General features: G+C 38.4%; 1 protein-coding gene across 1 annotated transcript in view; it reads left to right on the top strand.

The window, feature by feature from the left end:
- lrba (LPS-responsive vesicle trafficking, beach and anchor containing) overlaps positions 1 to 27,247 on the top strand; it is a 399,709-nt gene that overhangs the window by 338,938 nt on the left and 33,524 nt on the right. The window contains exon 47 of the mRNA XM_073864338.1: positions 20,370 to 20,537. Within this exon, the coding sequence (XP_073720439.1) occupies positions 20,370 to 20,537 (168 nt within the window). The remainder of the gene's footprint in view (positions 1 to 20,369; positions 20,538 to 27,247) is intronic.

Below are 27,247 nucleotides of genomic sequence, written 5' to 3'. Positions count from 1 at the left end.
TTGGAGTAAATGTGACCCTCTGCATGAAAACCCAGAAGTCATTTTTATTGTGATTTACTGTTTTCTACATAAAATCCTACATCATATAAAGAACATTTTGTGAAAATATAACCTTAATATTTTGAATATTAAAGGTGCAGTATGTAATTTTTAAAAGGATCTCTTGACATATATGCAAAATAATATACAAAACTATATTATCAGGGGTGTATAAAGGCCTTTTTATAATGACCTGTTATGTTTTATTACCTTGGAATGAGACTTTTTTATCTACATAGACCGAGGGTCCCCTTAGGTAGAAATCGCCATTTTGTGCCGCCATGTTTCTACAGAAACCCTTAATGGACAAACCCAGTTTATGATATTTTATAAAATACATTAATTTATTATAAATTCTGATTAAACCTCAGAAAAATAAGACTACTAACCAACCGCACTGCATAGTATATTTTAATAAGTTTTGGTTAATTTTATGTCATACATTTTCTTTGGGAGGGCCACGAAGGGCACAAGTGGGGATCACCATACACGTTGGCCCTGTCCCAAATGGCGCACTTCATGTGGACTTTCGGTCTCGTGGCCTTAAATTGCGCGTTCTCGCTTAGTCCACGAGTCCGTAGGGTGTCCCATCTGTCATTTTTACGCTTTGAAGTGTGCTCATCAGCGCCTCCTTTGCCCCCTTGATGCGGTCTTCAGCGAAGCCCGCACTGCAGCAGCCTTCGCGCACTTTACCAACCCAGAAGTCCTTGCGAAAGAGCAATCAGACCAATCAGACGACGGAAGGGAGGAGCTCACACTGACGGGCAACTTCTCTACCTATTTCCGGTGTGAGGCTCGAGTCTGTCCCAAAATACGACTCCGTTGCACCCATGTGGACTCGCATTAAGGGTCCCTAAAGTCTGGACTACGTGATGTCATCAAAGTGTGGACTCTGAGGAGGACCACAAGTCCGGAGTGTGCCATTTGGGACAGGACCACACTGAAAAAAATGATTCATTCAATTTACTCCATTTTTTAAGGTAAGTGGTTGCAATCAATTTATTTAAGCTACATTTAAAAAAAATAGTAAAATAAAAAAACTTTTTTTAAATGTAGCTTAAATAAATTGATTGCAACCACTTACCTTTTAAAAAAATTGAGTAGATTGAATGAATCATTTTTTTCAGTGCAAGGGGGGCCGCACGCCGAAAAGTTTGAGAACCACTGTGTTAAACTATCTCTTCTGGTGTGCTGTTCTGCCAAACACTGCTGTTTGATTCATTTCCATGTTCGCAGAGCAGGATTCATAAGCATTGTAAATACACAGGTTTAGATTTTAGACAGACTCTCTCTCCTCATCCCTCCTCTCAGTGATGTGACAAGACACTCAGATCAGCAGCGATTGTTGTTTTTACCATGGGGTCGACGGAGAGGTTAAGCACTTGATCCCACCCACCAGATAACAGCTCAGATCTGGCCACTGTCATGCTAAAGAACATTCCACAATACATAACTGATGCTTCATCAAATATTTACCCAGATATTATTGCAATAGTAGCAGCAGGTGATAGACCATTATGTTCTCCATAAACCTTGAATGTCCCAGGAATTATAAAGTAGATGGATTCAGATCAGTACAGAGGAGAGTGTTTTTTAACTGATGCTTTTGATGTTATTGAAAACACTTGCTTATCACGTGTTGATATTGCTGGTGTAAGTGGCAACAAAGTCAGAAAGGTCTAGAGCCGTCAGTTTAGCTTATACATCTATTGTGAATGACTAAAAAATATCTTGCTTAAAAATTATACATTTATTCATGCTTGACTTGTATGTCTGGGATATAACTGATAAAATATAATTTTTAAAATATCATACTATTATATCAGTTGGTTTGGATTTGCATAAATCAGGGATTAAATTCAAAGCCAGCGTAGTCCCACATGTTAATAATTATGTTCAATCATATGGAAATAAAATAACTTATTGACTTCTATACAGCATTTTTTATTGCCTATCCAGTACTTACATTTGCATTAATGCATTTTTAGATGCCTTTTATTTCTAAAGCAACTCACAGTGCGTTTATGAAATACATTTTATCAGTGTGTTTGTCTCTTACAATCAAACCCACGACCTTTGCCGTGTTAATGCAATGCTTTAAGCAGTTGAGCTACAGGAACGCTCTTTTTATCTACAACAGTCATGTAATTCAATTCAATTTTATTTATATAGCGCTTTTCACAATTGTTTAATTGTTTCAAAGTAGCTTTACATTAAAGGGGTGGTTCAAAGGTATTTCATGCATTCTGACTTATTATCACAGTTATAGAGATGTTTCCTCTTGCTAAACGTAGACAAAGTGTCAAAATAGCAGTGGGGCGTGTTACAGAGTATTTCTCTGCCAAATGCACTTCGTCAGGGTTCGTACAAGTTTCGGAAAGTTTTTTTCGATTGTAGGTCCAGCTGACGTTTCAGGGGTTTCTATACGTATCACTTGTTTTTATGGGCACTTTCCCCGGAAAACCCCACCCGCCTTTCAATCAGTTGGAGACGCTAGAACTTGCAAACATCACATCAAGCACCACAGCTTTAATTTCAAAACTCAACAATGGCACGAAAGAAGAAGTGTGTTTTTGGATGTAAGGAGAAGACATCCAGTCTTATGGAAATAATAGATATAGTTTATTATCCGGGGTAGCAGCGAGTTTTGCGTGTGTGTTTGATGCGCTGGATTTTCCCAACCGGGTCATGAGTTGCATGCGGTAAGTAGGACTTCTGTCTTATGTTGGAAATAGGCACGTGCATATTATATAAATGACACGAACATGTAGTGAATCATAAGTTAAACAGTGTTGTATAGTGTTGCATAACTCACACTCGCATCTCCCGCGGTAGTAACTCCTCCTCCTTCATTTTTTCGTACGTTATCGGAAAGATTCAAGCTAATCTTTCTTTTATAAAACTGATTAAACTAAAGACTCTTCGGAGATGTAAAGGATGTAATACTACTCTAAAGGTACTCCAGATTAACATCAGAAATGCTGAAACACCGTGTGTTATGTAAGCTTTAATAGATGCAGGAGAAACAGAAAAATCGATGGACAAGATAAGCAGCAAAATACAGCGTCTAAGATTAAACCATACCAGCGAGTGTACTAATAATTTAATGCATAGAAGAGGGTGCTAAGTTAAGCCAATGTCAGCTTTTCAACCCCAGCGGGGACTAATTTCAATAAACCTGATTAATGAATACCGTAAGCATATCTAACTATAGTCAGTTGACAGCACTAATGTTAATGGTTTTGTGACTCTTTTTTTTATATTCAGACTCACATATGCAAAACCTCAGACCATATTTGGTCTTTGCGCTTGTTTGAGTAAAAGTGTGTAAACTGCTGAAAGATCATTCTAAGTACAAGTTTCTGAACATGAGCCAATGTTTTTGTATGTCCCTTTTGCTACACTCAAACAACAGCTGGTCAGAGCTCTCTGAACACACACAAACCAGCAACACCAGACTCAAAGCATTTTATACAGAAGAATGCACAGAGGCTAATGCAGATGGCAAGCATCCATAGAGAGCACACTTAGCTTTCTGATAGTAATGCCCATATGACTTGAGAGAGAGAGAGAGAGAGATACACTGACAGTCTACTGGGAGAATGCTGGAAAGAATTAGAAAATCGATACTTGCATGCAACATTTATGTACAGTTTCAGACCTTATTTAATATAAAAAAGAACTTGTTTACGATCAAGTGTTGCCAAAAAGTTCCAAATCATTCCAAATTCTTGCCCATCCTGTATGCCAGGGGTCGGCAACAGGCGGCCCGCGGGCCAAAAGTGGCCCGCCAGCAATATTTTCTGGCCCGCCGGATTAATTTGAAGTCCGTTTTTTAATTATTTTTTTTAATCAGACTTTTTTATTTTACAATAACAGTTTACAAAAATGGCCCCGTGTATCATTCCTTCATTCGTTTTTTTAAATCAAAACCAAAAAGAAAATAAAGAAAAACGACTTGTTTTTCTATTATTTATTTCCTGAACTAAAATCAAACGACTCGTTTTCTGAATGTGCGCTCAGATCAAAAATAAAAAATGAATGAAAACGGGTTCGGACAAATTTTAATTGAACACCTTAGCAGACATATACCAATGAAATAAATTTAAACAGATCAGGTACTAACAGATTACATTTTAATAAGGGTTTTAATAAGGGTTTGAATAGCAACCATGCTTTCCTGTAAGTCTCATTCGCTTACAGTCCGACTTTTGAACTTTTTTCATTATTATTTATTCGCGTATAACACACTGACAAATAGCAAGAATGTCATGAAAAAAATGCGTATAATAGCTATCTTAACGGGACGCTTTTTCTGGTTCTCTTTCTCTACCAGCGCATCCGCGATCATAACTGTCATTAGAGTTTGAGCATACTTCTAAAACACAATCGATCAAATAATTGCAGAGGTATGACTTTATGAATCATTTGCAAATTTACCTCGTAAATCATGTCAATTCATCACGCGTGAAGACGTTAAACTCCGTGACATTGCAAATTACTGAAAAGTAATTGCTGGCTTTTAGAAACCACTACAAAATATAATAAAAATAAACTCTTTTACTGCAATAATATTTTAACTAATACACTTTTAAAGTAGATTTGAAAGGAATACTGTTGTTTTCTGCTTCTTGCATTCGAAAACAGCAAGTCAAGTTCGTTTACCGTTAATTATTAAGACTAAATGGGCAGGTAAATTCGTTAAAAAAATGAAAGTAATCCGCCAAAATATGGTTTTACATGTCTATTAAAATAAAGCCATTATTAATTTTCCTAACGCATAGTTCTTTGATCTTTACCTCCGTTTGATACGTTATAAATTTGGCAAAGGAGGATGTTCAGCAATTTGAACAGCAACTCCGCAACCAACTCGGTTTATGATGGTGAGAAATTTGAGTGAGAGGCTTTGTCCTATTTAATTTATTATTTATATTTCATTATAAATACAATGAATACAATGTTAAAATAATATTTTTATTGGCACGAACACAATTTTTGTATAACATTTAAAATTATCTGTCTCTTTTCGTTAGAGACATTTGAATGTGAGATTCTGGAAACGAAACGTGACGTTAAGTTTTGCGGACCCGTCAGGTCGGGAAATAAAGCGGGTGAACACAAATGAATGTATGAATAGAACCTTGTCGGAGCTGGACAAAAAAACAGTCCAGCGGAGACCTCCTTAAACCTTAGGTGTGTATTTGTGTGTCCCGGATAAATATTAATAAAAAAAGGAATAGTTCAAAAGTCGGACTGTAAGAGTATTTCATGAGAGCATAAATGCCTGTAATATTACCACTATAGTACTTGATCTGTTTAAAATGATTTCATTGATATATTATGCCTATAAAGGAGTTAAATAAAAAAAATGTCTAATCCAGTAATTAATTTTTTTATCTGAGCACACAATCAGAAAACCCGTGGTGGTTAATTTTTTCATTTTTGTTTTTAATTTGAAAAAAAAAAACGATTGAACGAATGATACACAGACCCATTACCATGTTTTTAGCAATTTTTAATGCCGTCTTTCGTCTTTTAAATAGGAAATAAAGACAATGTTTCTTGACAAAAGATCAGATAGCCTATACTAGGCTAATTCAAAATAAGACGTAAGTGTGCCCACAACAGTTGGCCCGCCATATACTGGCTAAAAAAAATATTGGCCCGCGGCCAAAGTTACTTGCCGACCCCTGCTGTATGCCATGAATCAGGAAAGTATATAGCCCCATCCCAATTTCACACTATTGGTTAAGCCAATGTTGTGGTGTCTGGCTAGTCGGGATGCTCAAACAGAGTGCCATAGTTGAGGCTCAATCAACTCCATCAACCATTGCTTATTTATAGCCGTCTTGTATATGAAGCTGTAACAAGAGAATGTTTTTAACGTCAAAAAATGACACACTTTAGCTTTAAAATGCTCATCCATCTTTATCCTGCACTTCAGTCTTGCTTAATAAAGACAGACAGTCCAGGCTTCCAAGCCAAGTGAAACACAAGACCAGTGTAGCAATAAAGAGAAGTATTTCTATTAGGTAACTCTCTGGACGGCAGTGAGTGTAGTACTGTGCTGTGGCATTTCTGGAATGAACAGTCAAGTCTCTAGGTCTTGGACTACATTGAGGACTTCTACAGCTGTGACTGATAACAGAATCGTCATTAAATCGAGCTTGTGCTTTGTTGAGAGACAAATGTCAGTTTAAGTTGAGAAAAAACACGCTCAACCCCAAGATCACAGAGAGCTGAGATTTGTCAGATTTATATGCTGACAGCTTTTTGCACTTACTTAAGTGTGCTGGGATTCAGATCGAGTCCATTATGTGTTCTTGCTCTGTGTGGGAATGTAATGGTCTATTGGTGAGATCACATGATCATATTTAAGAAGAGCCCTTACTGGCTACATACTACGCATGTAGCTGCCGACATTATCTAAACTGCGAGGATGAGTCTGCATCTTGTCTTATAGCGAACATCTTCTCAGTTTCCCACAGCCTTTCTGCAGGCTGCTTGTCTCCGTGAGAAGACCACAGACGTCTGCGGTGTCAGAGGTCATCAATGTTTGCATTCTCCTCTCATCTCCTCATGCATTCTTTCTGTTCAAACATCTACGCTACAGCTTGGTTCTGAAGCCTCTCAGATCACACTGTGGCTTTCATCGCTGCTAATGTGACTACTGTACCTCTTCTGTCGGTGTAGACCAGTGGGAGACCTTGCTGGGCTGCATTAAGGGCCAAAAACAAGTCTCACTGGGATCATCTGAAGTCAGTTTACATATGATGTCATTGACACAACCAACTGTGTTGAGTGTGATTTTGAATGATTAGCAACAACAAGGCATAGGTGGACTTTATTTGCAATACTTTACTCACATTAAAGGCGGAGTTCACGATGTTTGAAAAACGCTTTGGAAAAGGAGAGCATAGTCTACTAAACTACTGGTGATGGTAGTAGGATAATAAGAAACTTATTCCAAGGGTAGAGAAGGCATATAATAATAAAGTAGTCTACCGCGTTTGCTGGCTTATAATGTTTTTACATGATTGCAGCTAAATCACAAGTAAACAGTCTATAGTCTATGTCTACTGTATAAATGCCATGACAAAGTTAATTGTGTACGTTGCATTATTTCATAACATTGGTCGTTATAATGTCACTATACATGATTATTGCGATTTATAATTATAGTTTGCAAATGGTGCATGTTTAGACTATTTACAACCTCTAGGCTTATTTATGTCCTGATAATTATGTGAGATATTAACAACTGTTGTCATGATAATCGCATGACATACTACAAGCAAGCGCAACAACATACAACATAGACTGCAAACATGTTTACAAATAAGAGATTTACTTACTAGTCCATCAACAAGATCGGCAGATCAGCATCCCTGTTGCATCCAGTGGTGTCTTTTAGCTCACACCAAGAAGTAAAAGCCTGAACAAGTGGGACTCTTGTCTGGTTCCTAAAGATTCTCTTTTCCCACTCTCTTCCGAACGCGCTTTCTTAACTTTTAAATTGTTTAGCATCACTTCTCAAATTTGCGCGTGCAGTTGTTGTTATAGGCTTGATCGACTTCATGCGACGCTGCAAGAACCGACAGCCGGATGACACCAAAGTGGCGTCTCGGATCATTCTCGCGGTACTTTGACTTCATCCGGCGGTCGGTTCTTGCAGCGCCGCACGAAGTCGAACAAGCCTAACGTGTGTGACGTCGTGATTCTCGCGAGATTTGTCAAGGTTGCGCCTCTCAAGCTTGCATTGCCGGTTTTGCTAGATGCGTCCTCCCCGAGCTTCAACAGGAGGATGATTCGCCCTACTATGACTTTGTTTAACACCGAAATAACTTTGAAGCTGTTATATTAAGGTAAAATAACTGCATAGTGTGTCTTTAATAGTGATAATAACATTTTAACGGAAAGCGGTCATGGCTTTTTTTGGGAAGGGAGCAGTAGCTAATTTACATGTAAAGGTACAGACACGAAAACAGAGCGTTTTTGTACCCGTTTTTGTTGTGGGGTATTTTGTGCTGAAACTTTAGACACATTGCAGGCACACCTGAAACTTATATTACATTTTGTAAAAATTGACATAATAGATGCTCTTTAAAGCATGACCAGATTATAAAATTGCAGAGAAGTTGCGTTTGCATGCGTTAGTAGGTGCAAATGTTCAGAATTTCTATGCTTAATCTCAAATTATACCCATACTGTTACTGAATAATGCAGGGTTCACAGCAGATGCGGTAGAGGCGGCAAGCGCGAGTGATTTACATGTTAAGTCAATGCAAAGACGCGATTAGGCATCCTGCGGCACGGTACGGGCTGTAGGCGCAGAACGCGCAGAAGGCGCCAATGGCGCGTTCCACGTGAATCGAGCATTGCCGCGGGAAACACACGAGTTGAAAAATCTCCTAATCAGGACCTTGCTGTAGTAGTGACGTGATTACAGGAAGCGAGCGGAGTCTCAGTGGAGTTGCAGTAGCCCCTCCCATGATGCGAATTTCAGCGTGAATGTCTTGAATGACTAGAATTTCACACGCGGCTTTCAATTACGCAACTAAACTAAAATGTTCAAGCGTCCAATTACGCGCAAATAGCGCGTTTTTGCCGCCTCTACTGCGGCTGGTGTGAATGCACCATAAGTGCGGTTCACTGTATAGATCTTTTCCAGCTTGCTTGAATATTCACTAATTGGTCCCCAAATTCATCCTCCATGTTTTCCACTGGTATGAAGTAAATGGCTGTCTAATAGCACGTCCAGCAAATTAAAGTTGATTAAAGTCTATTTTATTATTTACTTTTCCAGCTGACAGACTGTTGCAACGACTCTCGTGTGACACGCACGTCATTCAGTAGTGGAAAGGAAGTTAATCTAATAATCTTAAATGGTTATTCATGACCAATACAGGTTAATTTAGCTTGGCAAGTTTGGTCTTTTTTTGTTTGTTTAATTGGAGGAAAAATGAAATGTTTGATTTGGAAAGTACACAGCACGACGCAGGCAGCACTTCCATTCGTGTCTGGCCGCACGCGGTCAGTCGGCTGCAGGTTGAGAACCACTGGCATGGACTGTACTTTTACCACCATGCTGACTGGAAATCCCTTACCACATGCTATGGAGTTTTGGAGTCTGATATATTAGCTTGGACATCTGGGCTATAGTGAGCGGTGTGGCTTAGTGGTTAAAGCTGACGTGTGGTTAGTCCTGCCCCATACTCACGCCATTGGTTGAGTCAGTGTTGCTATGTCGTTTCACCTAAATATGTATTTGTAGGCTGATATCCCAGAAAGTGTAAACACAGAAAGCATAAATGCTTTGTGGCACTTTAAATATTGCTGTTTGCAAGTGAAATGGCATAGCAATATTGGCTTAACCAATAGTGTGAGTTTGGGGCAAGACTATTGTGGCAGAGGTAAATAATGTTTAGGAAACCTGTTTGGAAATGACTTATGACTTTTACTGCTGCTTTAAAATATTAATTTCAATTACTGCTGCTTCTATGTAGAACCCTTAAAAATCAATGTCGAAAGTTTGGAAATCAACGGTTGTATTAAGTAGTGTTACTGTATCCTGAGTTGTGATGTGATGATATACTGTAGGCAGTTAAAGGGAGCCTGAGAAATACAGTAGTCTACAGCAACATACATGCTTTTTGAGACTCAAGAAAGTTTCGGTCCCATCCTATGTGACAGTCCACCCTGTTGATGCACGTGTGTGCATATGCCGATTTGATGTAAAAGAAAAAGATGTGTATCTTAGCCTTGGATCTCCCCTTCACTGACATTCGCTCAAGCATGCGCTGTGAATAAATGGAGAAATTAATTTTCAGCATGGGTGCAACTCATTGGCCTCTCTCTCTCTCACACACACACACAATCGCTCTCTCACCCCGTCTGCATTTCAAACCAACCTCTGACAAGGACGACAAGTTTAGGACATCCATCATGGAAATCAGTGACCCCAGATATCAACATTCACACCAACAGCAGAGCATCTTAATTTACTGCTCCTCAAATGACTCTCCTGCTAAACTTCTGGGGATTCTCAGGGTCACCTCAAATGTACCCCAGCCGTAATAGACAGATAATGATATACTCATGAATGATATTGGCCTGAGCTTTACTAAGGTTATAATGCATTCCACTGGAAATAGGAAAGGTCAGTATACTGTAAAAAAAAGCATCATGAAGTTTAGAGTAGACAACTTGGTTTTGCAAGTTAATTCAACATACTATTTTAAGTTGTCACCTAAAAAAGTTGACATAACTTAAAACAAGTTGAAATTGTTTAACTTTTTTACAGTGTACACTGTAGAGCTATGTACTTTATACTTTTGAACTCTTTCCCTGCCAGCGTTTTAAAAAAAGTTGCCAGCTAGCGGCAGCATTTTTTATGATTTTCACAAAAGTTTAATGCCTTCCAGAAAATGTTGTGTAGGTTTCTTCAAAGATACCAAATTTTGAGATAATTGCGTTTTTGTGAAAGACTTTTGATAGCGATCAGATTTAGAGTGATGATCAAAACATACACATTTGAACTGTTTGTCCTAAGGGGATACTTTGGGGTTTTATAGTTGGGTGAGAGCGCCACCTGGTGGATAATAGCAAAAATGCGGATTGCTGGAAAAACTCATCATTGTCAGGGAAGCATTTTCTCTTAATTGACGAGTTAACTTGTCAATGGCAGCGAAAAAGTTAATGGATATTTGGTTTAAGAAGCCAATGACAAAAACTGAACTTTTAGGGTCACAATTGGTTTTACTTATAATAGGTCTCATTCCTAAAAAGTTGTAAATATATACGAGTGATTTGTGCATAAACAGACCTTTCCGAAAACTCTACTCCAGATTCACACATACTTCGTAAATGTCAGATTTGATAGTGAAATGTGTATATGTTAATGAATTCCAATCATTTATAAACAGGGTGCCCAAATTATGCAAATTATGTACCGTATTTTTCGGACTATAAGCCGCGTTTTTTTCCATAACTTGGCTGGTGCTGTGTCTTATAGTCATGTGCGCCTTATAAGTCAGTATGAATTTATTTTGACATTTATAAGGCAAGAGACATCATTACCGTCTACAGCCGCAAGAGTCCTCTATATGCTGCTTTTGTATTTATGTAATTCAATGGATTCAGTAATGTGGAATGACGAGTATGCAAACTTTACGCTATTTGGCTTGTTCGGTTAATTTATCCTGTTCAACCTTCCAGGTAAGTTCTGTATGCTGTGGTTTATAGTTTAAATAAATTATAATATTACTTTAACGTACAGATATCTATTTAGCCTGCTGTTCTGTCTGCTATTGTTTAGTTGAATAACTTGCCTTTCCAGATTAAATGTCTCTTCGGTTTGAATTTTGTGAATTCATTTTCTAAATAAACGCAATGTATAGTCCACTGGGATTTATATATGTTATTTCGCCTCAATGACACATTTTTGAATGATGCGGCTTATACTCCAGAGCGACTTATAGTCCGGAAAATACGGTATCTAGGAATGCTGTGATCCTCTAGACTCCATTCTTTGGTTTGGCTACATTATATTGCATACATTCATAAAAGACTAATAGGCTACACATGCCTATCAATAAATTAAACTGTGTCCCCCAAAGCGTTTTAAGCAAGCTGAAGGAATACCTGGTGCTCTTCTAAGAACAGCCAGCATGGTGTCACTTGAGAGCGCATTGGAAGCACTGCGCATTATTCTGGAGACTATGATTTGGAATATCATATATATATATATATATATATATATATATATATATATATATATATGTATATACATATATATATATATATATATAAAATATGTTACTATTATCTTATTTTGAACAATATTACTAAACCTAAAAATGCGTTACCAAGTAATATTAACTTCTCCATTGTTGAGTTGTACAAATATGATGGTTGATCAATGTAGTGTTTGTCCTGCCCCTCCTCTATTGTGATTGGATGGCTGTGTAATAAAGGACAGTGACAAGCTCTGTGTTTTTCCCAAATTTATAAAGACAGCAGCACAAAATAAATCGTGACATGCCATTATCATACATAGTTTATGAAAATGTCTAATTAGGTTGTTCAAAAGAATACAGAATGTTTTAATATTTTTGGCACCATTTACACGTGGTGGGGAGCAGGTGAAAATTTCTTTCATACCAACCAACATTTTGAAAATACGAACATTTTTTATGAATCCGAGAATTTACGCCAGAGAGACTTTGCGAACGATTTACACAAAAATTTGTTTTGCTCGTGTTTCATGAATGAGACCCAATGTCTTTACAGTAATTAAAATGCTTGCTGTGCTTTAGCTGTTAAACAGTAAAAACCCTTTTTTGAACATAAACGCAGATGGACATTTTTAGCGATTAAATCACATCTTTCACCAAGATGCCATGAGTTAAGTCGTAAGTCTAGTCCAACTTTCAAACATATCTTAAGATCCCTGTATTTAATTAAAACACAAGTTTAAATCTGACTCACTATACGTCTAATCCCCCAGACGTTTTCTGTCCATCTATTACTAATCTGAATAAACCCAAGCAAGTGCTAGCCAAATTATTACAAAATTATTATTTGCTCATCTGCTTCTATTAAATACAGATAGTTCAGATAATCAGGAGCACCCAAATATTACTCTACCACACACACACACACACACTCCTCCTACACACTCTTACTCACTATAGGAATACATCATTACCTGATCAGTCACTCTCTATAGACTTAAGGAGCTCAGAGTAGAAGTTAATTAGCACAGCCATCTATTCTAATCATTCTTACTGTGGTGTGGACATACACACTCACCCACACATGTTCGTCTCGCATTCGAACCGGAGTGAATCATAGTCATTTGAGAGGCCCTGCCACTCTTGAACAGCTATCCAAATAATTCGAACAGCCAGATGCATTCTGGGATGGGGGGCTGTTCTGCTACCTCTAATTACGGGCTGATCTTTGACTGCCCAAAGTTTTTAAAGTTGCTTGCGCACATTCGTATCTTGTATTTTTTATTGATGTCAGAGTTTGCAGTTAGCAGAGATGTATTTATTTATGTTGACATCAGAAGTCAAAGTAAAAGATAATGTACAGTTAGCTAATCTTTATTTTAAAATAAACCCAGACAGATCCTGACCTCCAAACATAATTCACTTCAGAATCCTGCATTTGGCTAATCCTCCTACTCTTTTGATGAATCAAGTGTCCTAGAGTGCCTTGTAACAGGACCTTACGGTTTCCAGTCCTTCTGAGCCAAATAATCTCTATGCTAAAAGATAAAAACAAAGCGTAGTGTTTAGCCGTTTCTCTGTAGCTATATGCAGTTGATTTACCAATGACCAATAGTCTTTATGCTGAACTTCATACAAAAAAAACAAGGCTCGTCGCATCCACTTGTTGGAGAAAGTGTTAACAGCAGTATGAAAAGATGGCAACATACAGTATATAGACTTTTAGGGTTAAAGGAATAGTCTACCCGTTTGCCATATTAAACTATGTTATTACCTCAACTTAGACAAATTAATACATATCTATCTTTTTTCAATGCGTGCACTGTACAGCGCGTCGTGAATGTGTTAGCATTTAGCCTAGACCCATTCATTCCTATGGTTCCAAACAGGGAAGCCACCAAACACTTCCGTGTTTTCCCTATTTAAAGACTGTAACATGAGGAGTTATACCAGTAAGTATGGTGCCACAAAATAAAAATTTTTTTTGGTACCATGTTGGGGAAATAACATAGTTTAATATGGCAAAGGGGTAGACTATTCCTTTAACACCTATTACACCTATTGAAACCTCTATTCATGAAGATCAGCTGACGTCACTCACATCTCAAACTTGTCTTCTGCCATTTTTAGTAACTGAAGTGGTCGCAAAAGAACTAGAAGCTATGCCTTCAATATGTTGTGAGCATCAAAATCGCTATTTTTACAACACTGAGAAGGCTCGACACAACATGATACTGTGCTCGAAGTGTCTCTACACGAGAACTCGAGCATTGAGAGCATTGTTTGTGTACACAGAGTTTACTAAAAGAAGGTTTTGAACAACTGACTTTGGTTGTTTTGGTGTCCGCTAGCCGCCATCTTGCCAGTCAAGATTAATCGATCTCCAAATGCGATGTAAGGAGGGAGGAGAGTAAAGATGGATAGCTTCTAAAGCACTATTTTCCATATAAATGCACGGATAATTTGTTGAAAAATAATATTGACCTTCTAGTTGAAAAAGGAGCCTCATATGAGATTCATTCATTTGCATTCGTAACTGGCAAAGACAGCGAGCGGACAACATAACAGCCAAAGTCAGTTGTTCAAAACCTTTCTTTTTAGTAAACTCTGTGTACACAAACAAGCGTTCATGTGTAGAGATCCAGATGATACCTCGAGCAAAGTTTCATGTCGTATCGCACCTTCTTAGTGTTGTAAAAATAGTGGTAGTTTGGTAGCAGCGGACAGCGCCTGGAAGAACGCTTCAGGGATTGTGTAGGCATCACACCCTAACCAAGATTTTTTTTAAAGTAGCGTTTCTTTTCATGACAGTCGAGGTGCGAAAAATTGTCTTTCGCAGCCATTTCCCGTATCCGTAAGAATCATAGACAGTAAAAGATAAGAAATACGCAAATCGTAGCAAGCTAGCCAATGCTTGTCAGTAGCCTACTGGTACTCGGTACTCAAGATGGCGGCAGGCAACTGGAATGATGTAAAAGGTCACATGACTGATATTCATGAATAGGCTGAGTTTTAAATGGCATGTGTGTTTTCACAGTTCTGTATAATATAGTTGTGTGTTCTGCATCATTGTGTCACAATCCCAGTGTAGACTCATCACCCATAAAGCACATATGCGATGAATGTCACCACAATCCCTTTTAATCAATAGTGCACGGTCCAGCCGCCAATCATATATTCCCGCTTGCCCATGTGTTCGCAATCTCACTCTGTAGATCTTGACAGCCAAGTATTCAAATGCAAAACAGCCAGATTGATTTGTTATGTGGCATTTTAACATGGCCACAGACAGGTTACCTCTAAGTCCTTAAAATGCTTTTAAAGGGCTGCTAAAGACAGGAAAGTGGTCAATGAAAGCCATAAAGAGCCCAGAGATCTTGTCTCGTAAAAAGACATGTTTGAAAGTATCATTAGTGTCCTACAGTACTGTTTGTACTGCACGTATTCTCCATACCTATAAATCTAAGGATAATCATGGAAGAAAAAAATAAAGGATCTCTATAATAACTTTAATATCTTCAGTGCTGTTTTTTGTCTCAGTTTGCTCGTCTGTTAGCATATAAAACTAAAATTTAAAGTTGTAGGTTTTTCAAATGACATTCCCATAATGTTCATGTACTCCCCCAATTTGAGGTACCTCTAGAGAAAGAGAACAGACCCAGACAACTCTCTCCATGTCACTGAACTCAACGTCTGCCAGCTATTTCTGGACGGTGCCATTATGCAAGTCTGCTTAGGTTGCTGACAATTTGTCAGCTTTGCCAAAAATGAAGTAGTATAATGAAACCAGAAACCCGAATCTGCCGGCTTCAAGTGTCATTTAAATTACTTCCATTTGCTTCATAACTATTTTCTGCATGTTTCTATTCTTCACTTCTTAAAACATTTTTACTTTTAACGGTATGTATTGCTTAAACAATATGTAACACATTTTTCTGGTGTAGCAGTCTTGATACCTCATGACCAGCCAGCACGTTTGCACACACAAACACACACACATTTCCATAATGCTGATGAGTCCCAGTGGATTTTATCGGACATACTGCCTCTACTAATTGGCACATCAATAATGCTCTCCAGATATGAGTGTGTCTTAATGAGCTGCATCTCGCATACTCTCGGGTCCCTTTTGTACATATATATGAATTAAAGGAATAGTTTGGACAAAATGAAAATTTTGTCATTATTTGTTCACCCTCATGTCAATCCAAAACCATATGGTGTATTGTTTTTGAACACAAAAGCACAGACGAATCGTTATGCTGCTAAAATGACAATAAAAGTAGACTATACTCATGTCTGGCCTGCATCATTCTGGGTCTGAACTTTCACTTTAAATTATTTAACATTTTTTAAAGCTTGACAGCTTTTGGTCACTGATTGTCATGAGATTGTTCATTATTCCACTTTTGTGTTTCATAGACAAAACAACATCATATGGGTTTGAATTTTTGGATGAACTATTCCTTTAAATACCTACAACGCATCCAGCGATATTTTTGATGTACATATTCTGTCATAACTGGCATCTTAACATGACATTTTACTGCTGATACACTTGCATTTCTAACTAAATATGCACGCATGCCCTCTAGGTTAACGTATGTGGTGTAGTCATTTTTAAAAAGGAATCCAATGTTGTACACGTCTCACCCTCCTCTTTTGATGAAAGAGCATGGGTTCAGAGTGACACGCCTGCCTCGAGAGACCCTACCAAACGCTCTCTGCATCCCTGATGAGGTCAGGCCTCCTCGAGCAGGGTTTCCATCTCATTCCTGATTTCAGAATGCCTTGATTAACATAAAGGCAGTACTCTGGAGAGTTGGTGTCCAATAACATCGCCCCTGTCTTTGTTTCCCTTCGCTGATTGACACAAGATGGCGGCCCACATTAAATGCCCATCAGGCCTGCATTAACTTTAAAAACAGACAAGTCGTGGAACAATGAGGGGTCAACCCATCCACATAATAAACGAAAAAATACCCCCTAAGGCTTAGATTGCGAGGAACAGGTTCTTTTTTAATGAAATAGTTGTAGATAAATCTATTAAATGAAATAAATCTGCACGTCTCAGTGATGTGTTTGTAATAGATGCTGTGAATTGCTTATAAAACAAAGAATGGTTGATAGTATTCAAGTACTCAGTAAAAACTCCAGTGCTATATTTTGTTTAATTTGTTAAGTTACCTTCCGCATCGTATTTTTTCATTTCGTGTGTTGTCTTTCTTTTCTTTATTTATTGCTATTTCTGGACATCATTGGGTTTTATTTTGTTTTGTAAGTAATGTAGTGTCTTTATTGTCCCACCATGAACATTGACAATGCTACGAGTACTTAATTAAGTTATTCTTAAGTAATTCTCGTTAATTAAGAGTAAACCGTTCCCTGTCAATGACGCTTTCCTGATGAGTTTTTATCTATATTTCTGCTATTATCCACTTGGTAGCGCTCTTACCCAACTTATAAAGCACTTAAAGGGACAGTAAGTAGAGTTTTAAGTGTTTTATTAATCAAAATCAATGTCTTTATTCATAAATATGTCCTCGTTGGTGTCAAATCACCTCTGCCAGTGATCTGACTTTTCTTTGTAAGCTTAGAATTTCTTCTCTTTACTTACATTGAACGGGTAAGTCCAAGGATTGATAAACTATAATAGCAGAGAGGGACAAAATGCACTTGCCTACCAAGGCGTTTCCACAACGCGTTTTCATTCAGAACACGTGAACTAGCTGCAACGGACAAGGAGATCAGTGATTATTACATAACGGCTACCGTAGTTGCAAAACGCATTTTGAAAAGCGAGGTGCTAGAGAGCACTGTTCGTATGAATGCAAAATACAATTTCACCACTAGATGGGGATAATTCCTACTTATTGTCCCTTTAAGCACCCACTGATTCAAAAACAATAAAAACAAAAAAAATGTATGCTTTGATCATCGTTCTAAATCTGATCACTAACATAACATTTTTACTATCTCAGATTTTTGCTTAAAATGTGGTATTTTTGAAGAAACCTACCCATATTTGAGAGGTGATAAAAGAGAACATATAAAGATAGGATGAAATGTTTTTTCCATAGTTTTGTTTGTTTGAAAGCAGAAGGCCTGTTCTTTCATTTGATATTTTGTATGTTTATATATTTATAGAAGAAAAACGTTAAACTTTTGTAAAAATCATAAAAAATGCTGGCGCGGAAAGAGTTAAAATCAATTCCACAGGTCTGTGTAAATCTCAACAGTACGTTCGTTCACTGTTAAGTATTATACACTTATACCACGGGTCTGTTGAATGCTGCATTCTGATTGGCTGAGAAATGTTCTATGGGTGTTGATTATTTTTCTGTAAACCGCACACCTTACTTTTCAAATGTTTTAAAAATAGGCACCAGAGCAATGTTTGTGGTAACCGTGGTATAAGCGGAATGGTTGACTCCGGTCTTTTGAATTATTTGAAAATAATGCACACCTGCGTGTGCATTATTTTCTTATAATTCAATGGCCCGTCGTCAATTATTCCTTACTTAATGCGTCCGCATGAGCGCATTAGTTTGCGCTGCAAAATTTACGTCATTACAGAGTTGGCGGTCATGCGCGTTGAGGGCACAAGACGTTATTTTGCATGGTGGCTCAGCATCCAAAAATGACCACCCTCGAGGCAATTCTGGCCAAGCAGCCACTTCTGTGTCTTATCTGTTTTGATCAGTCCATGCAAAACAATGCATTGACTCTTTATCTGACACTTGAAAGTATGAAAAGTTTACAAGAATTAAAACAAGAATTCTTCTACATAGGATTCAGAGTGAATCAGCTTTTTTTTATTGAATGTACCGCTGGATGAGTAATAAAATATAAACCTTTTTGTTTAATAAAAGCGTTCATTTAATGATAATGTTTAATCAAGACATATTTAAGAGATTGTTGTTTTATTTACAGTATGTTCTCATATTTATATATTTAGCTTAAAGGTGCAGTGTGTACATTTTAGCAGCATCTAGTGGTGAGGTTGCGAATTGTAACCAACGCCTCAGTCCACGGCTCACCCCTCGCTTTTGAAACGCATAGAGAAGCTACGGTAGCCGCCACGGGAAAAACATGTTATCGTCGGAGACAACTTAGTAAAAAAGTTAGTCCGTTAAGGGCTTCTGTAGAAACATGGCACAAAATGGCGACCTCCACTTAAGGGGACCCTCTGTGTATGTAGATAAAAACGTCTCATTCTAAAGTAATAAAAACATAACGGTTTATTATATAAAGGTCTTTATACATCCCTGATAATATAGTTGTGTATATTATTTTGCATTTCTGTCAGAGATCCTTCTAAAAATTACACACTGCACCTTTAAATGTTATAAGTGCGAGGGTTGGACGACGTTGAACATGACTTCTAACTTTACTTTACTTACTTTACTTTGTTTGTTTTGGACTTGATTACTTAAGTCGCCCCCTGTCGTTTCAAAGAATAGTGCAAGAGGACTATTAAAACGCCTCATCCGCGCGCCTCTAGTCAGCTGAGCCTTGCGGTGCGGAGTATAAACAAGGCATTATAGCTACCCTATTACAGCTTTCTGAAAGTACACTTACTTGATATCTACTGCAATGTATCTAAGCTACTAAGTTCAAAAGGTGTCTTTTTAATATCTAACCAGTCAAAACCATAGAACCCTTAGGGTTTCATATCAACTTTTGCTTGTATGTATTCTATTTCTCTGTGATGCCACTCATGAAGTTGTCGCTGTACAAGACACAATCCAGTTTTCTGTCAAGCCTGTTGTCATAGCCCAAATGTCACGTTTCACGGCATCTTTCATTGCTCTTCTGATTTAAAGTTCTAATTAAGAAAGCTTGGAGTGCAAATTAAGCGGAATTAGCTGTCAGCGAATTCACATTTAAATGAGTGATGCTAAGACCCTTCCGGTAAGCGTTTAAATGATATAAATTGCCGTTTAAGTGCAGGGCCTAATGTTTGTCTTGAAATTAATGTGACACAAGGCAGCAATGACAATCAAGGCTCTTCTCATACTCATTTGGGCTCGTTTAGGGCCCACACAGCTTTGGGCAAATTAACACAATTGCTGTTTTTTATGAGCAGTCATAAACGGAGGCCCTCCTTTGGCGGCTAATGAAGAGAGAAACAGCTTGTGTTCCAATGTTATGACAGTCGAAGAACAATCATAGCTCGGAAAAAACAACGCTCGTAGACTCCCCACGGCACGTAGAGATGAGACTAAACAAAACAGCAAAGATATCTCGTTGTACTCATGTAAGGCGATCCGCTTTGCTCCAGCGGTTCTGTCCTGCAAGCATATGCTTGTAATTTGTGTGTATTATGTCATTTGTGACTGCTGAAAGCACATTTTGACAGACGCCGTTACCCATGCTACTTAGTTACATTCTCTGAGGAGCTCTCCAGGAATTTATGGACATGTGAATTTTTTTTTTTAAATAACAAATCTATCACAATCTGTCTCATGTTTTGCCTTTTTCGTGTGTGAGCTTATTTGACTAGAGCATCTCCACACAGCTGTTTTCAGTGGGTACTCTTGGTGTTCCTGTGGCCTCGTTGACACTGGATGTATCTGTTGTCTCTTCTCACAGGCTTTGGAGAGCGAGTTTGTTTCCTGTCAGCTGCATCAGTGGATTGATCTCATCTTCGGATACAAGCAGCAGGGACCTGAAGCCATCCGAGCTCTTAATGTCTTCTATTACCTGACTTATGAAGGAGCAGTCAACCTCAGCTCCATATCTGAACCCATGATCAGAGAGGTATGTACACTATGTTTCTCTCACACACAAGCTCTGTTCCATCTACCTCACCGCATACTCTCTGCAGAGACTGTTGCTAACTCATAAGTGACTGATATGGAATGCACTACGTAGTCAGCTACTTTGTCTAGGAAAAATAGCACCCCACAATTTATTTCTGTAAACTTTGTATTTGCACTTTGCCACGCTAATGCCAAAACTTCTAATTTGCATAAAAAACACAGCACATAATAACAGAACGTCAACATTTCTTTCACCTCATATACCAACATTAAAGGAACAGTATGTAGGATTGTGGCCAAAACTGGTATTGCAATCACAAAACTTGTGGCTAAAACTGGTACTGCGATCACACAACTGGTGGCCAATACAGAAAATGACAATATAAACATCAGTTGAGGGCTGCAACTCCACTTTTTAAATGACAATATCCTGGCCAGACCACTGTTGTGAGTGATATAAGTATTTGAAATAAAAATGATTTCTTGATGTCTAGTGACATATCAGGGCCATTTTATGATTAATTGATATAAATTTCTTACATACTGTTCCTTTAAGCTTAAAACAGGGCACTCAAGTGTTGCCTTCTTACTCAAAATGAATGCCTTATGCTGTATTCAGACAAAACACTAGCCTGGTTAAAACCAGACCGTTCTCAGTAGGAACTGAGTTATGCTCTTGGAAAGCTTTATAGACAAATCATGTCCGAAGGGGCGTCACCAACGGACGTCTCTCAAATGCCTTTTTGTCCAATTTGATAGACCTAAACCAATCACAGTGATGAATGAGATGACATTTGCAGAGTAAATCAGACTTTTGTCGGATCCAGTCGGTAAGACAGCGATAACATCTTTTTTTAGATATGAAGGCTTCGAGTGTTGTTCTTTGCTCGGGTTTTAACAAAAACTAAACATGTAAATCGCATAAAACAGACGTGATAGCTGATTCAATGAGTGATGTTTCACGGCGGTATCCATCTTTGTAATATACAAAATCTGCGTAAAGCTCGCCCCAACGTTTCTGATTGGTGCCGCGATTTCTTGGCATTAGAAATGGGCTTGAATGGCCTCTTTGTCAGACTACTTGCAGAGCAAATCTAAATTTGCTGAAAGTTGTCTGGGTTCTCTCAGGCTAACAAAACGCAGTAGAGGCGGCAAAAACGCGCTATTTGCACGTAGTTGGACACTTAAACATTTTTAGTTTACTTGCTTCATTGGTGCGTAAATTTCTAGTCATTACATACATTCACGTGGAAATTCTCATCATTGGAGGGGCTTCTGCGACTCCCCTCACTTCTTGTAATCACGTCACTACTAGAGCAAGCTCTTGATTGGTTAACACAGCGCGATTTTCAGCCAAAAGTTCAGATTTTTCAATTTCCGCGTTTCCCGCGACAATTCAATTTAATTTTATTTATATAGTGCTTTTCACAATTGTTAATTGTTTCAAAGCAGCTTTACATGAGTAGATGTAGGGCAAAAAACAGAAAATCAATAGATAAAATAAGAGGTAGAATATAGTGGCTAAGGATAAACCGTTCCAACGAGCGTAGTAATAATGTAACGTACAGTAAAGTGCTAAGTTAAGCCAAAGTTGGTTGACGAAAAAAACACCTAGGAGAAAAACCCAGTGGGAAAACTCCTAGAAGAACAAAAACCCTTAGGAGAGATTAATATATATTTATATATATAAACACGGTAGGGATAGGAAGCGGGTAAGCCGATTAAACTGGTTCAGCCGGTGGTCGTTGGTCGCGCATCGGCTGGGCATCACGTTGAAGGATGCTCAATTCGCGTCATTTTGTGTCATTTGCGCGAACTAGACATGCAAATGAGGCGGATTTGCATCTACCACACCGTGCTAAATGCCTCATTCGCGCCGCAAGACCTCCAGACTTGTGTAAACGTGTCTTTACATTGACTTAACATTGAAATCACTCGCGCTTGACACCTCTACCACGGCTGGTGTGAACGCAGCATTAGAAATTAGTCGAAAATGAGATATCTAAAGAGATAGTTCAGCAAAAAATTTAAATTACCCCATGATTTACTTACCCTCAAGCCATCCAAGATACATATACATAATCTTTCAGAAAAACCCAATTTAAGTTATTTTAGAAAATTTCCTGGCTCTTCCATGCTTTATAACAGTAGAAAACAAGATCCACGACCTTTAACGGCAAAAAAGTAATTCCATCCTTCACAGAAGTAATCCAAAGCTCAAGGGGGGTTAATAAAGGCCTTCTGAGGGTAATCGATGCACTTTTATAAGGAAAAAAATCCATATTTAAATCTTTATACACTATAATAACTAGCTTCTGGTAGCACTATTGCTTTAATACCAGCTAAATTAAAGTTCAAAACCTGATTCCTTAAAATGCTGCATACACCAGCAGCACACTTGGTTTTGGAACAGAGCTGCGTTTTTTCACAAACATTCCTACATCTCACTCTTTTTACCTGAGGTCCAACATAACACATTTTATTGATGTTTTGAGCTTCAGAGACACTTCCAAAGCATTTGTTTAGCTGTTACTGAGAGCCCTGAAGACATACTACAGACTCAATAGGAATCGCTTTTTCACTGTTTCCTTTCCCTACCTACCTCTCTCTCACACTCATTTATTATTTATATCTTTTTTGTAAGCTGGCATACAGAAGAATTCAGATTGAAGGATACTTACACAGCTTGCTTACTTAATGTGCCAATGGCAGCTACTGTACAGTTATGCTTCAGCCAGAATAGCACACACACACACACACCAACCAAGAGCTGACATAAAATCAACGTCACTAAAGAAGCGTGTTGTTTGTGAGGGAAATTAAAGCTTGTTCAGCTTCCCAAAGAACCCAGCATTATGGGAACAATAGATGTAGTTTGTTTATCCGGGGAGTTGTGCAAATTTGTTTGTTTAACGCTGGATTTCTTTGAAATTTTGCGGTCCCAGTGATAAAACAACCAGTAATGAGTCGCAGGTAAGTAAAATAGCATCAAATGTCTGTGTTTTGTTGGCAATCGGCGCGTATGAGCATGTAATGTAGACAACACAAACATGTAGTGAATCATAATTTATCCAGAAATAGTGGGATTGTGTGTTGTGTGCCTCGCTCTACCCACTGTACGCCTCCAAGAGCACTGCCTTTTTAGTAAAGTAGCAGTACAGCTTATCTATCTTTTATACATCTGATTAAACCAAAGACTCTTCGGTTATATGAAGGATGCTATATACTTTATAGGTACTCAAGATTAAAATGAGACTGTGTGTGTTATGTGACCGGTGTACAGTAAATACTGATTTTTTAAATAGGAATGTTTGGTGCAGTATTCTAGCATATACGTAGTTATATAGACCAATTATTCAGCTCTTCTTAGGGTAATAAGCATTAATGGAAATGTTACTGAACCATTATTATATTCATAAGAATTCCCATCACTTCAGACACATCAGACCACATTTATGGTATAGGACAGAACACACTGCAAACAGTGATTGCATAAAAAGATTTACCGTTCAGATCTATCTATCTGTTTTACATCATGCCAGGCGTGCAGGATGTTGGTCTAATGGAGACTGGCATGGTGGTCTGTAATCCATTATCCTTTGTCTGGTAGGCATTAGGACAGTGTTTTGTTTTGTGGCTTTAAATTAAAACTGATAGAAAGAGAAGTAAAAGTCTGTTTACTGTTGTACTTTAGTGGACAAGGACTACAAAAATCCCCAAATTTCTAGTGGTTCTTGACTGATTTTAGCCATCTCAATAGTCTTTTTGATTTCAATATTTATGCTCATTTGTGAGTTTTCAAGTGTCACAAAAGAATCAAATGTCACTCATTGGATTATACATCATTTTTTTTTTGCGTGCAGCAGCAGGGTAAACAGAATAGAAAGGTGCCTTGTCAGCTTTTGTCATTGCGTTATTTCAATTTCGTTTGTTAAATGAAGTTTTGTGCCTATATGCTGTGGAGGTCACACGTTCACAGTGTTTTTGAAGGCCGTGAAGCAGTTGTGTGAGTGTGAATGGCCGAGGTGAATGTGTGCACTGGGGCAGTCGCTGGTGTCCGGGTGGTTCCAGTCTCCCTGCCCTTCATGCTCAGTGACTGAGGCTGATTAACGACTCGCCTCACCTTATTCCCATCTACTGTATGTGATTGTGCCGTCCTTTTATAGCTCTTTCCTTCCTTCCCTCTATCTATCTCTTTATCCTTCTATCTGATGCAGATTCATTGCCTATCTACCCCAGTCATCTCTCCAGTTCAGCCCATTACCCTGCACACTTCCTGTTTAATAAGCAGAGGTTAAATGGGATTTCTAACGCCTGACTGCCACTCTGCCTTCCACAGGCTATTAGGAGATCAATAAATTCACACAGCCGTGTCTGCTATCACACTGTAATAAACACGCTAGGAAGAAAGCTTTCAATGCATAAGATGTGAGTGAGTAGGAGAAAACGCACATCAGAACTGGATCGACAGGGCTCAACAATAACGATGGGCTTAGCTCCAGGGCCAGTGTGACAAAGTTTTGGGCAGTTGACAGGACTGTCACATGCCCTATTGGGCCAGTACTGTATTCCTGCTTTCCAATGATTTGTTGATCATGTGTTTTTATGCTTTCTACACTGTCAGGAAAAAAGATACAAAATTGTACTTTTTCTGTTGCTGGGGTGGTACCCTCAAAGGTTCATATTAAAATGTTGGACCTTATGGGTTACAATTTTATACCATAAGGACCTATTGTTTACTTTGTTAACTGTACCTTTAAAGGTACACAATAGATCCTTAAAGGAGGATAAAAAATTATGACAGAATTTTTATTTTTGGTTGAACTATCCCTTTAAGGTAAGGTACAGTAATGTACCCAAAAGGTACAACCTCGTATTATGTTTAGTATACACTCACCTAAAGGATTATTAGGAACACCTGTTCAATTTTTCATTAATGCAATTATCTAAGCAACCAATCACATGGCAGTTTCTTTAATGCATTTAGGGGTGTGGTCCTGGTCAAGAAAATCTCCTGAACTCCAAACTGAATGTCAGAATAGGAAAGAAAGGTGATTTAAGCAATTTTGAGCGTGGCATGGTTGTTGGTGCCAGACGGGCCGGTCTGAGTATTTCACAATCTGCTCAGTTACTGGGATTTTCACACACACAACCATTTCTAGGGTTTACAAAGAATGGTGGGAAAAGGGAAAAACATCCAGCATGCGTCAGTCCTGTGGGGGACAATGCCTTGTTGATGCTAGAGGTCAGAGGAGAATGGGCCGACTGATTCAAGCTGTTAGAAGAGCAAGTTTGACTGAAATAACCACTGGTTACAACCGAGGTATGCAGCAAAGCATTTGTGAAGCCACAACACGCACAACCTTGAGGCGGATGGGCTACAACAGCAGAAGACCCCACCGGGTACCACTCATCTCCACTACAAATAGGAAAAAGAGGCTACAATTTGCACAGGCTCACCAACATTGGACAGTTGAAGACTGGAAAAATGTTGCCTGGTCTGATGAGTCTCGATTTCTGTTGAGACATTCAGATGGTAGAGTCAGAATTTGGCGTAAAGAGAATGAGAACATGGATTCATCATGCCTTGTTACCACTGTGCAGGCTGGTTTTGGTGGTGTTATCGTGTGGGGGATGTTTTTTTGGCACACTTTAGACCCCTTAGTGCCCATTGGGCATCGTTTAAATGCCACGGCCTACCTGAGCATTGTTTCTGACCATGTCCTTTATGACCACCATGTACCCATCCTCTGATGGCTACATCCAGCAGGATAATGCACCATGTCACAAAGCCTGAATCATAGGTTTCTTGAACATGACAATGAGTTCACTGTACTAAAATGGCCCCCACAGTCACCAGATCTCAACCCAATAGAGCATCTTTGGGATGTGGTGGAACGGGAGCTTCGTGCCTTGGATGTGCATCCCACAAATCTCCATCAACTGCAAGATGCTATCCTATCAATATGGGCCAACATTTTTAAAGACTGCTTTTAGCACCTTGTTGAATCAATGCTACGTATAATTAAAGCAGTTCTGAATGCGAAAGGGGGTCAAACAGAGTATTAGTATGGTGTTCCTAATAATCCTTTAGGTGAGTGTATGTGTAAAGGTAAAAAACAGAACCTTTGGGTACCCCTGTTTTTTTACCTTTTTTATGACAATCTAGAGCCAAAAATTTAAAAGGATTAGTTCAGATAGAGTAACTCATAAACAAATTAGTAATGTTTTACCGGGTGTGCAAGTGTTTATGAAGTGTGTTGCAATTTGTAACATTTGCATTTACATTTTCAATAACTGAAATTACACACATCATTGTTTTTAAATGTTAAATGAAAAATTTTAATGTATTTTTCTAAAGAAAAGTATAGATAATAGGTTTAATGCCATGCATACTGTTCAGCTTAACAAATCGTACATGATTCTTTTTTGTCTTGCATTTCTTTCCTTTACCATAAAAAACCCACTTCCTCAGTCTATGGCCCAGTTTGTACAACTAAATTAGAAAAATAAATGATCAGTGTGTACTTTCTGTGGTTCTTAGAACAGTGAGTGTGTGTTTGTCTGGAGGCAGCAGGTAGAGCATGAGATCTGGGGGTTCTCAGATGGGGAGCCCAGTGCTGGGTTCTGGTTTTGCAACAGGTCAGAACTGGTTTGGGCAAGACTGGGATTTGTCAGACAGAAAAGACAGCTAAAGGCAGGCTGTGT

The sequence above is a fragment of the Misgurnus anguillicaudatus genome, chromosome 3, assembly GCF_027580225.2.
Source record: "Misgurnus anguillicaudatus chromosome 3, ASM2758022v2, whole genome shotgun sequence".
Taxonomy (NCBI): domain Eukaryota; kingdom Metazoa; phylum Chordata; class Actinopteri; order Cypriniformes; family Cobitidae; genus Misgurnus; species Misgurnus anguillicaudatus.
This window is presented reverse-complemented; position numbering and strand designations above follow the sequence as displayed.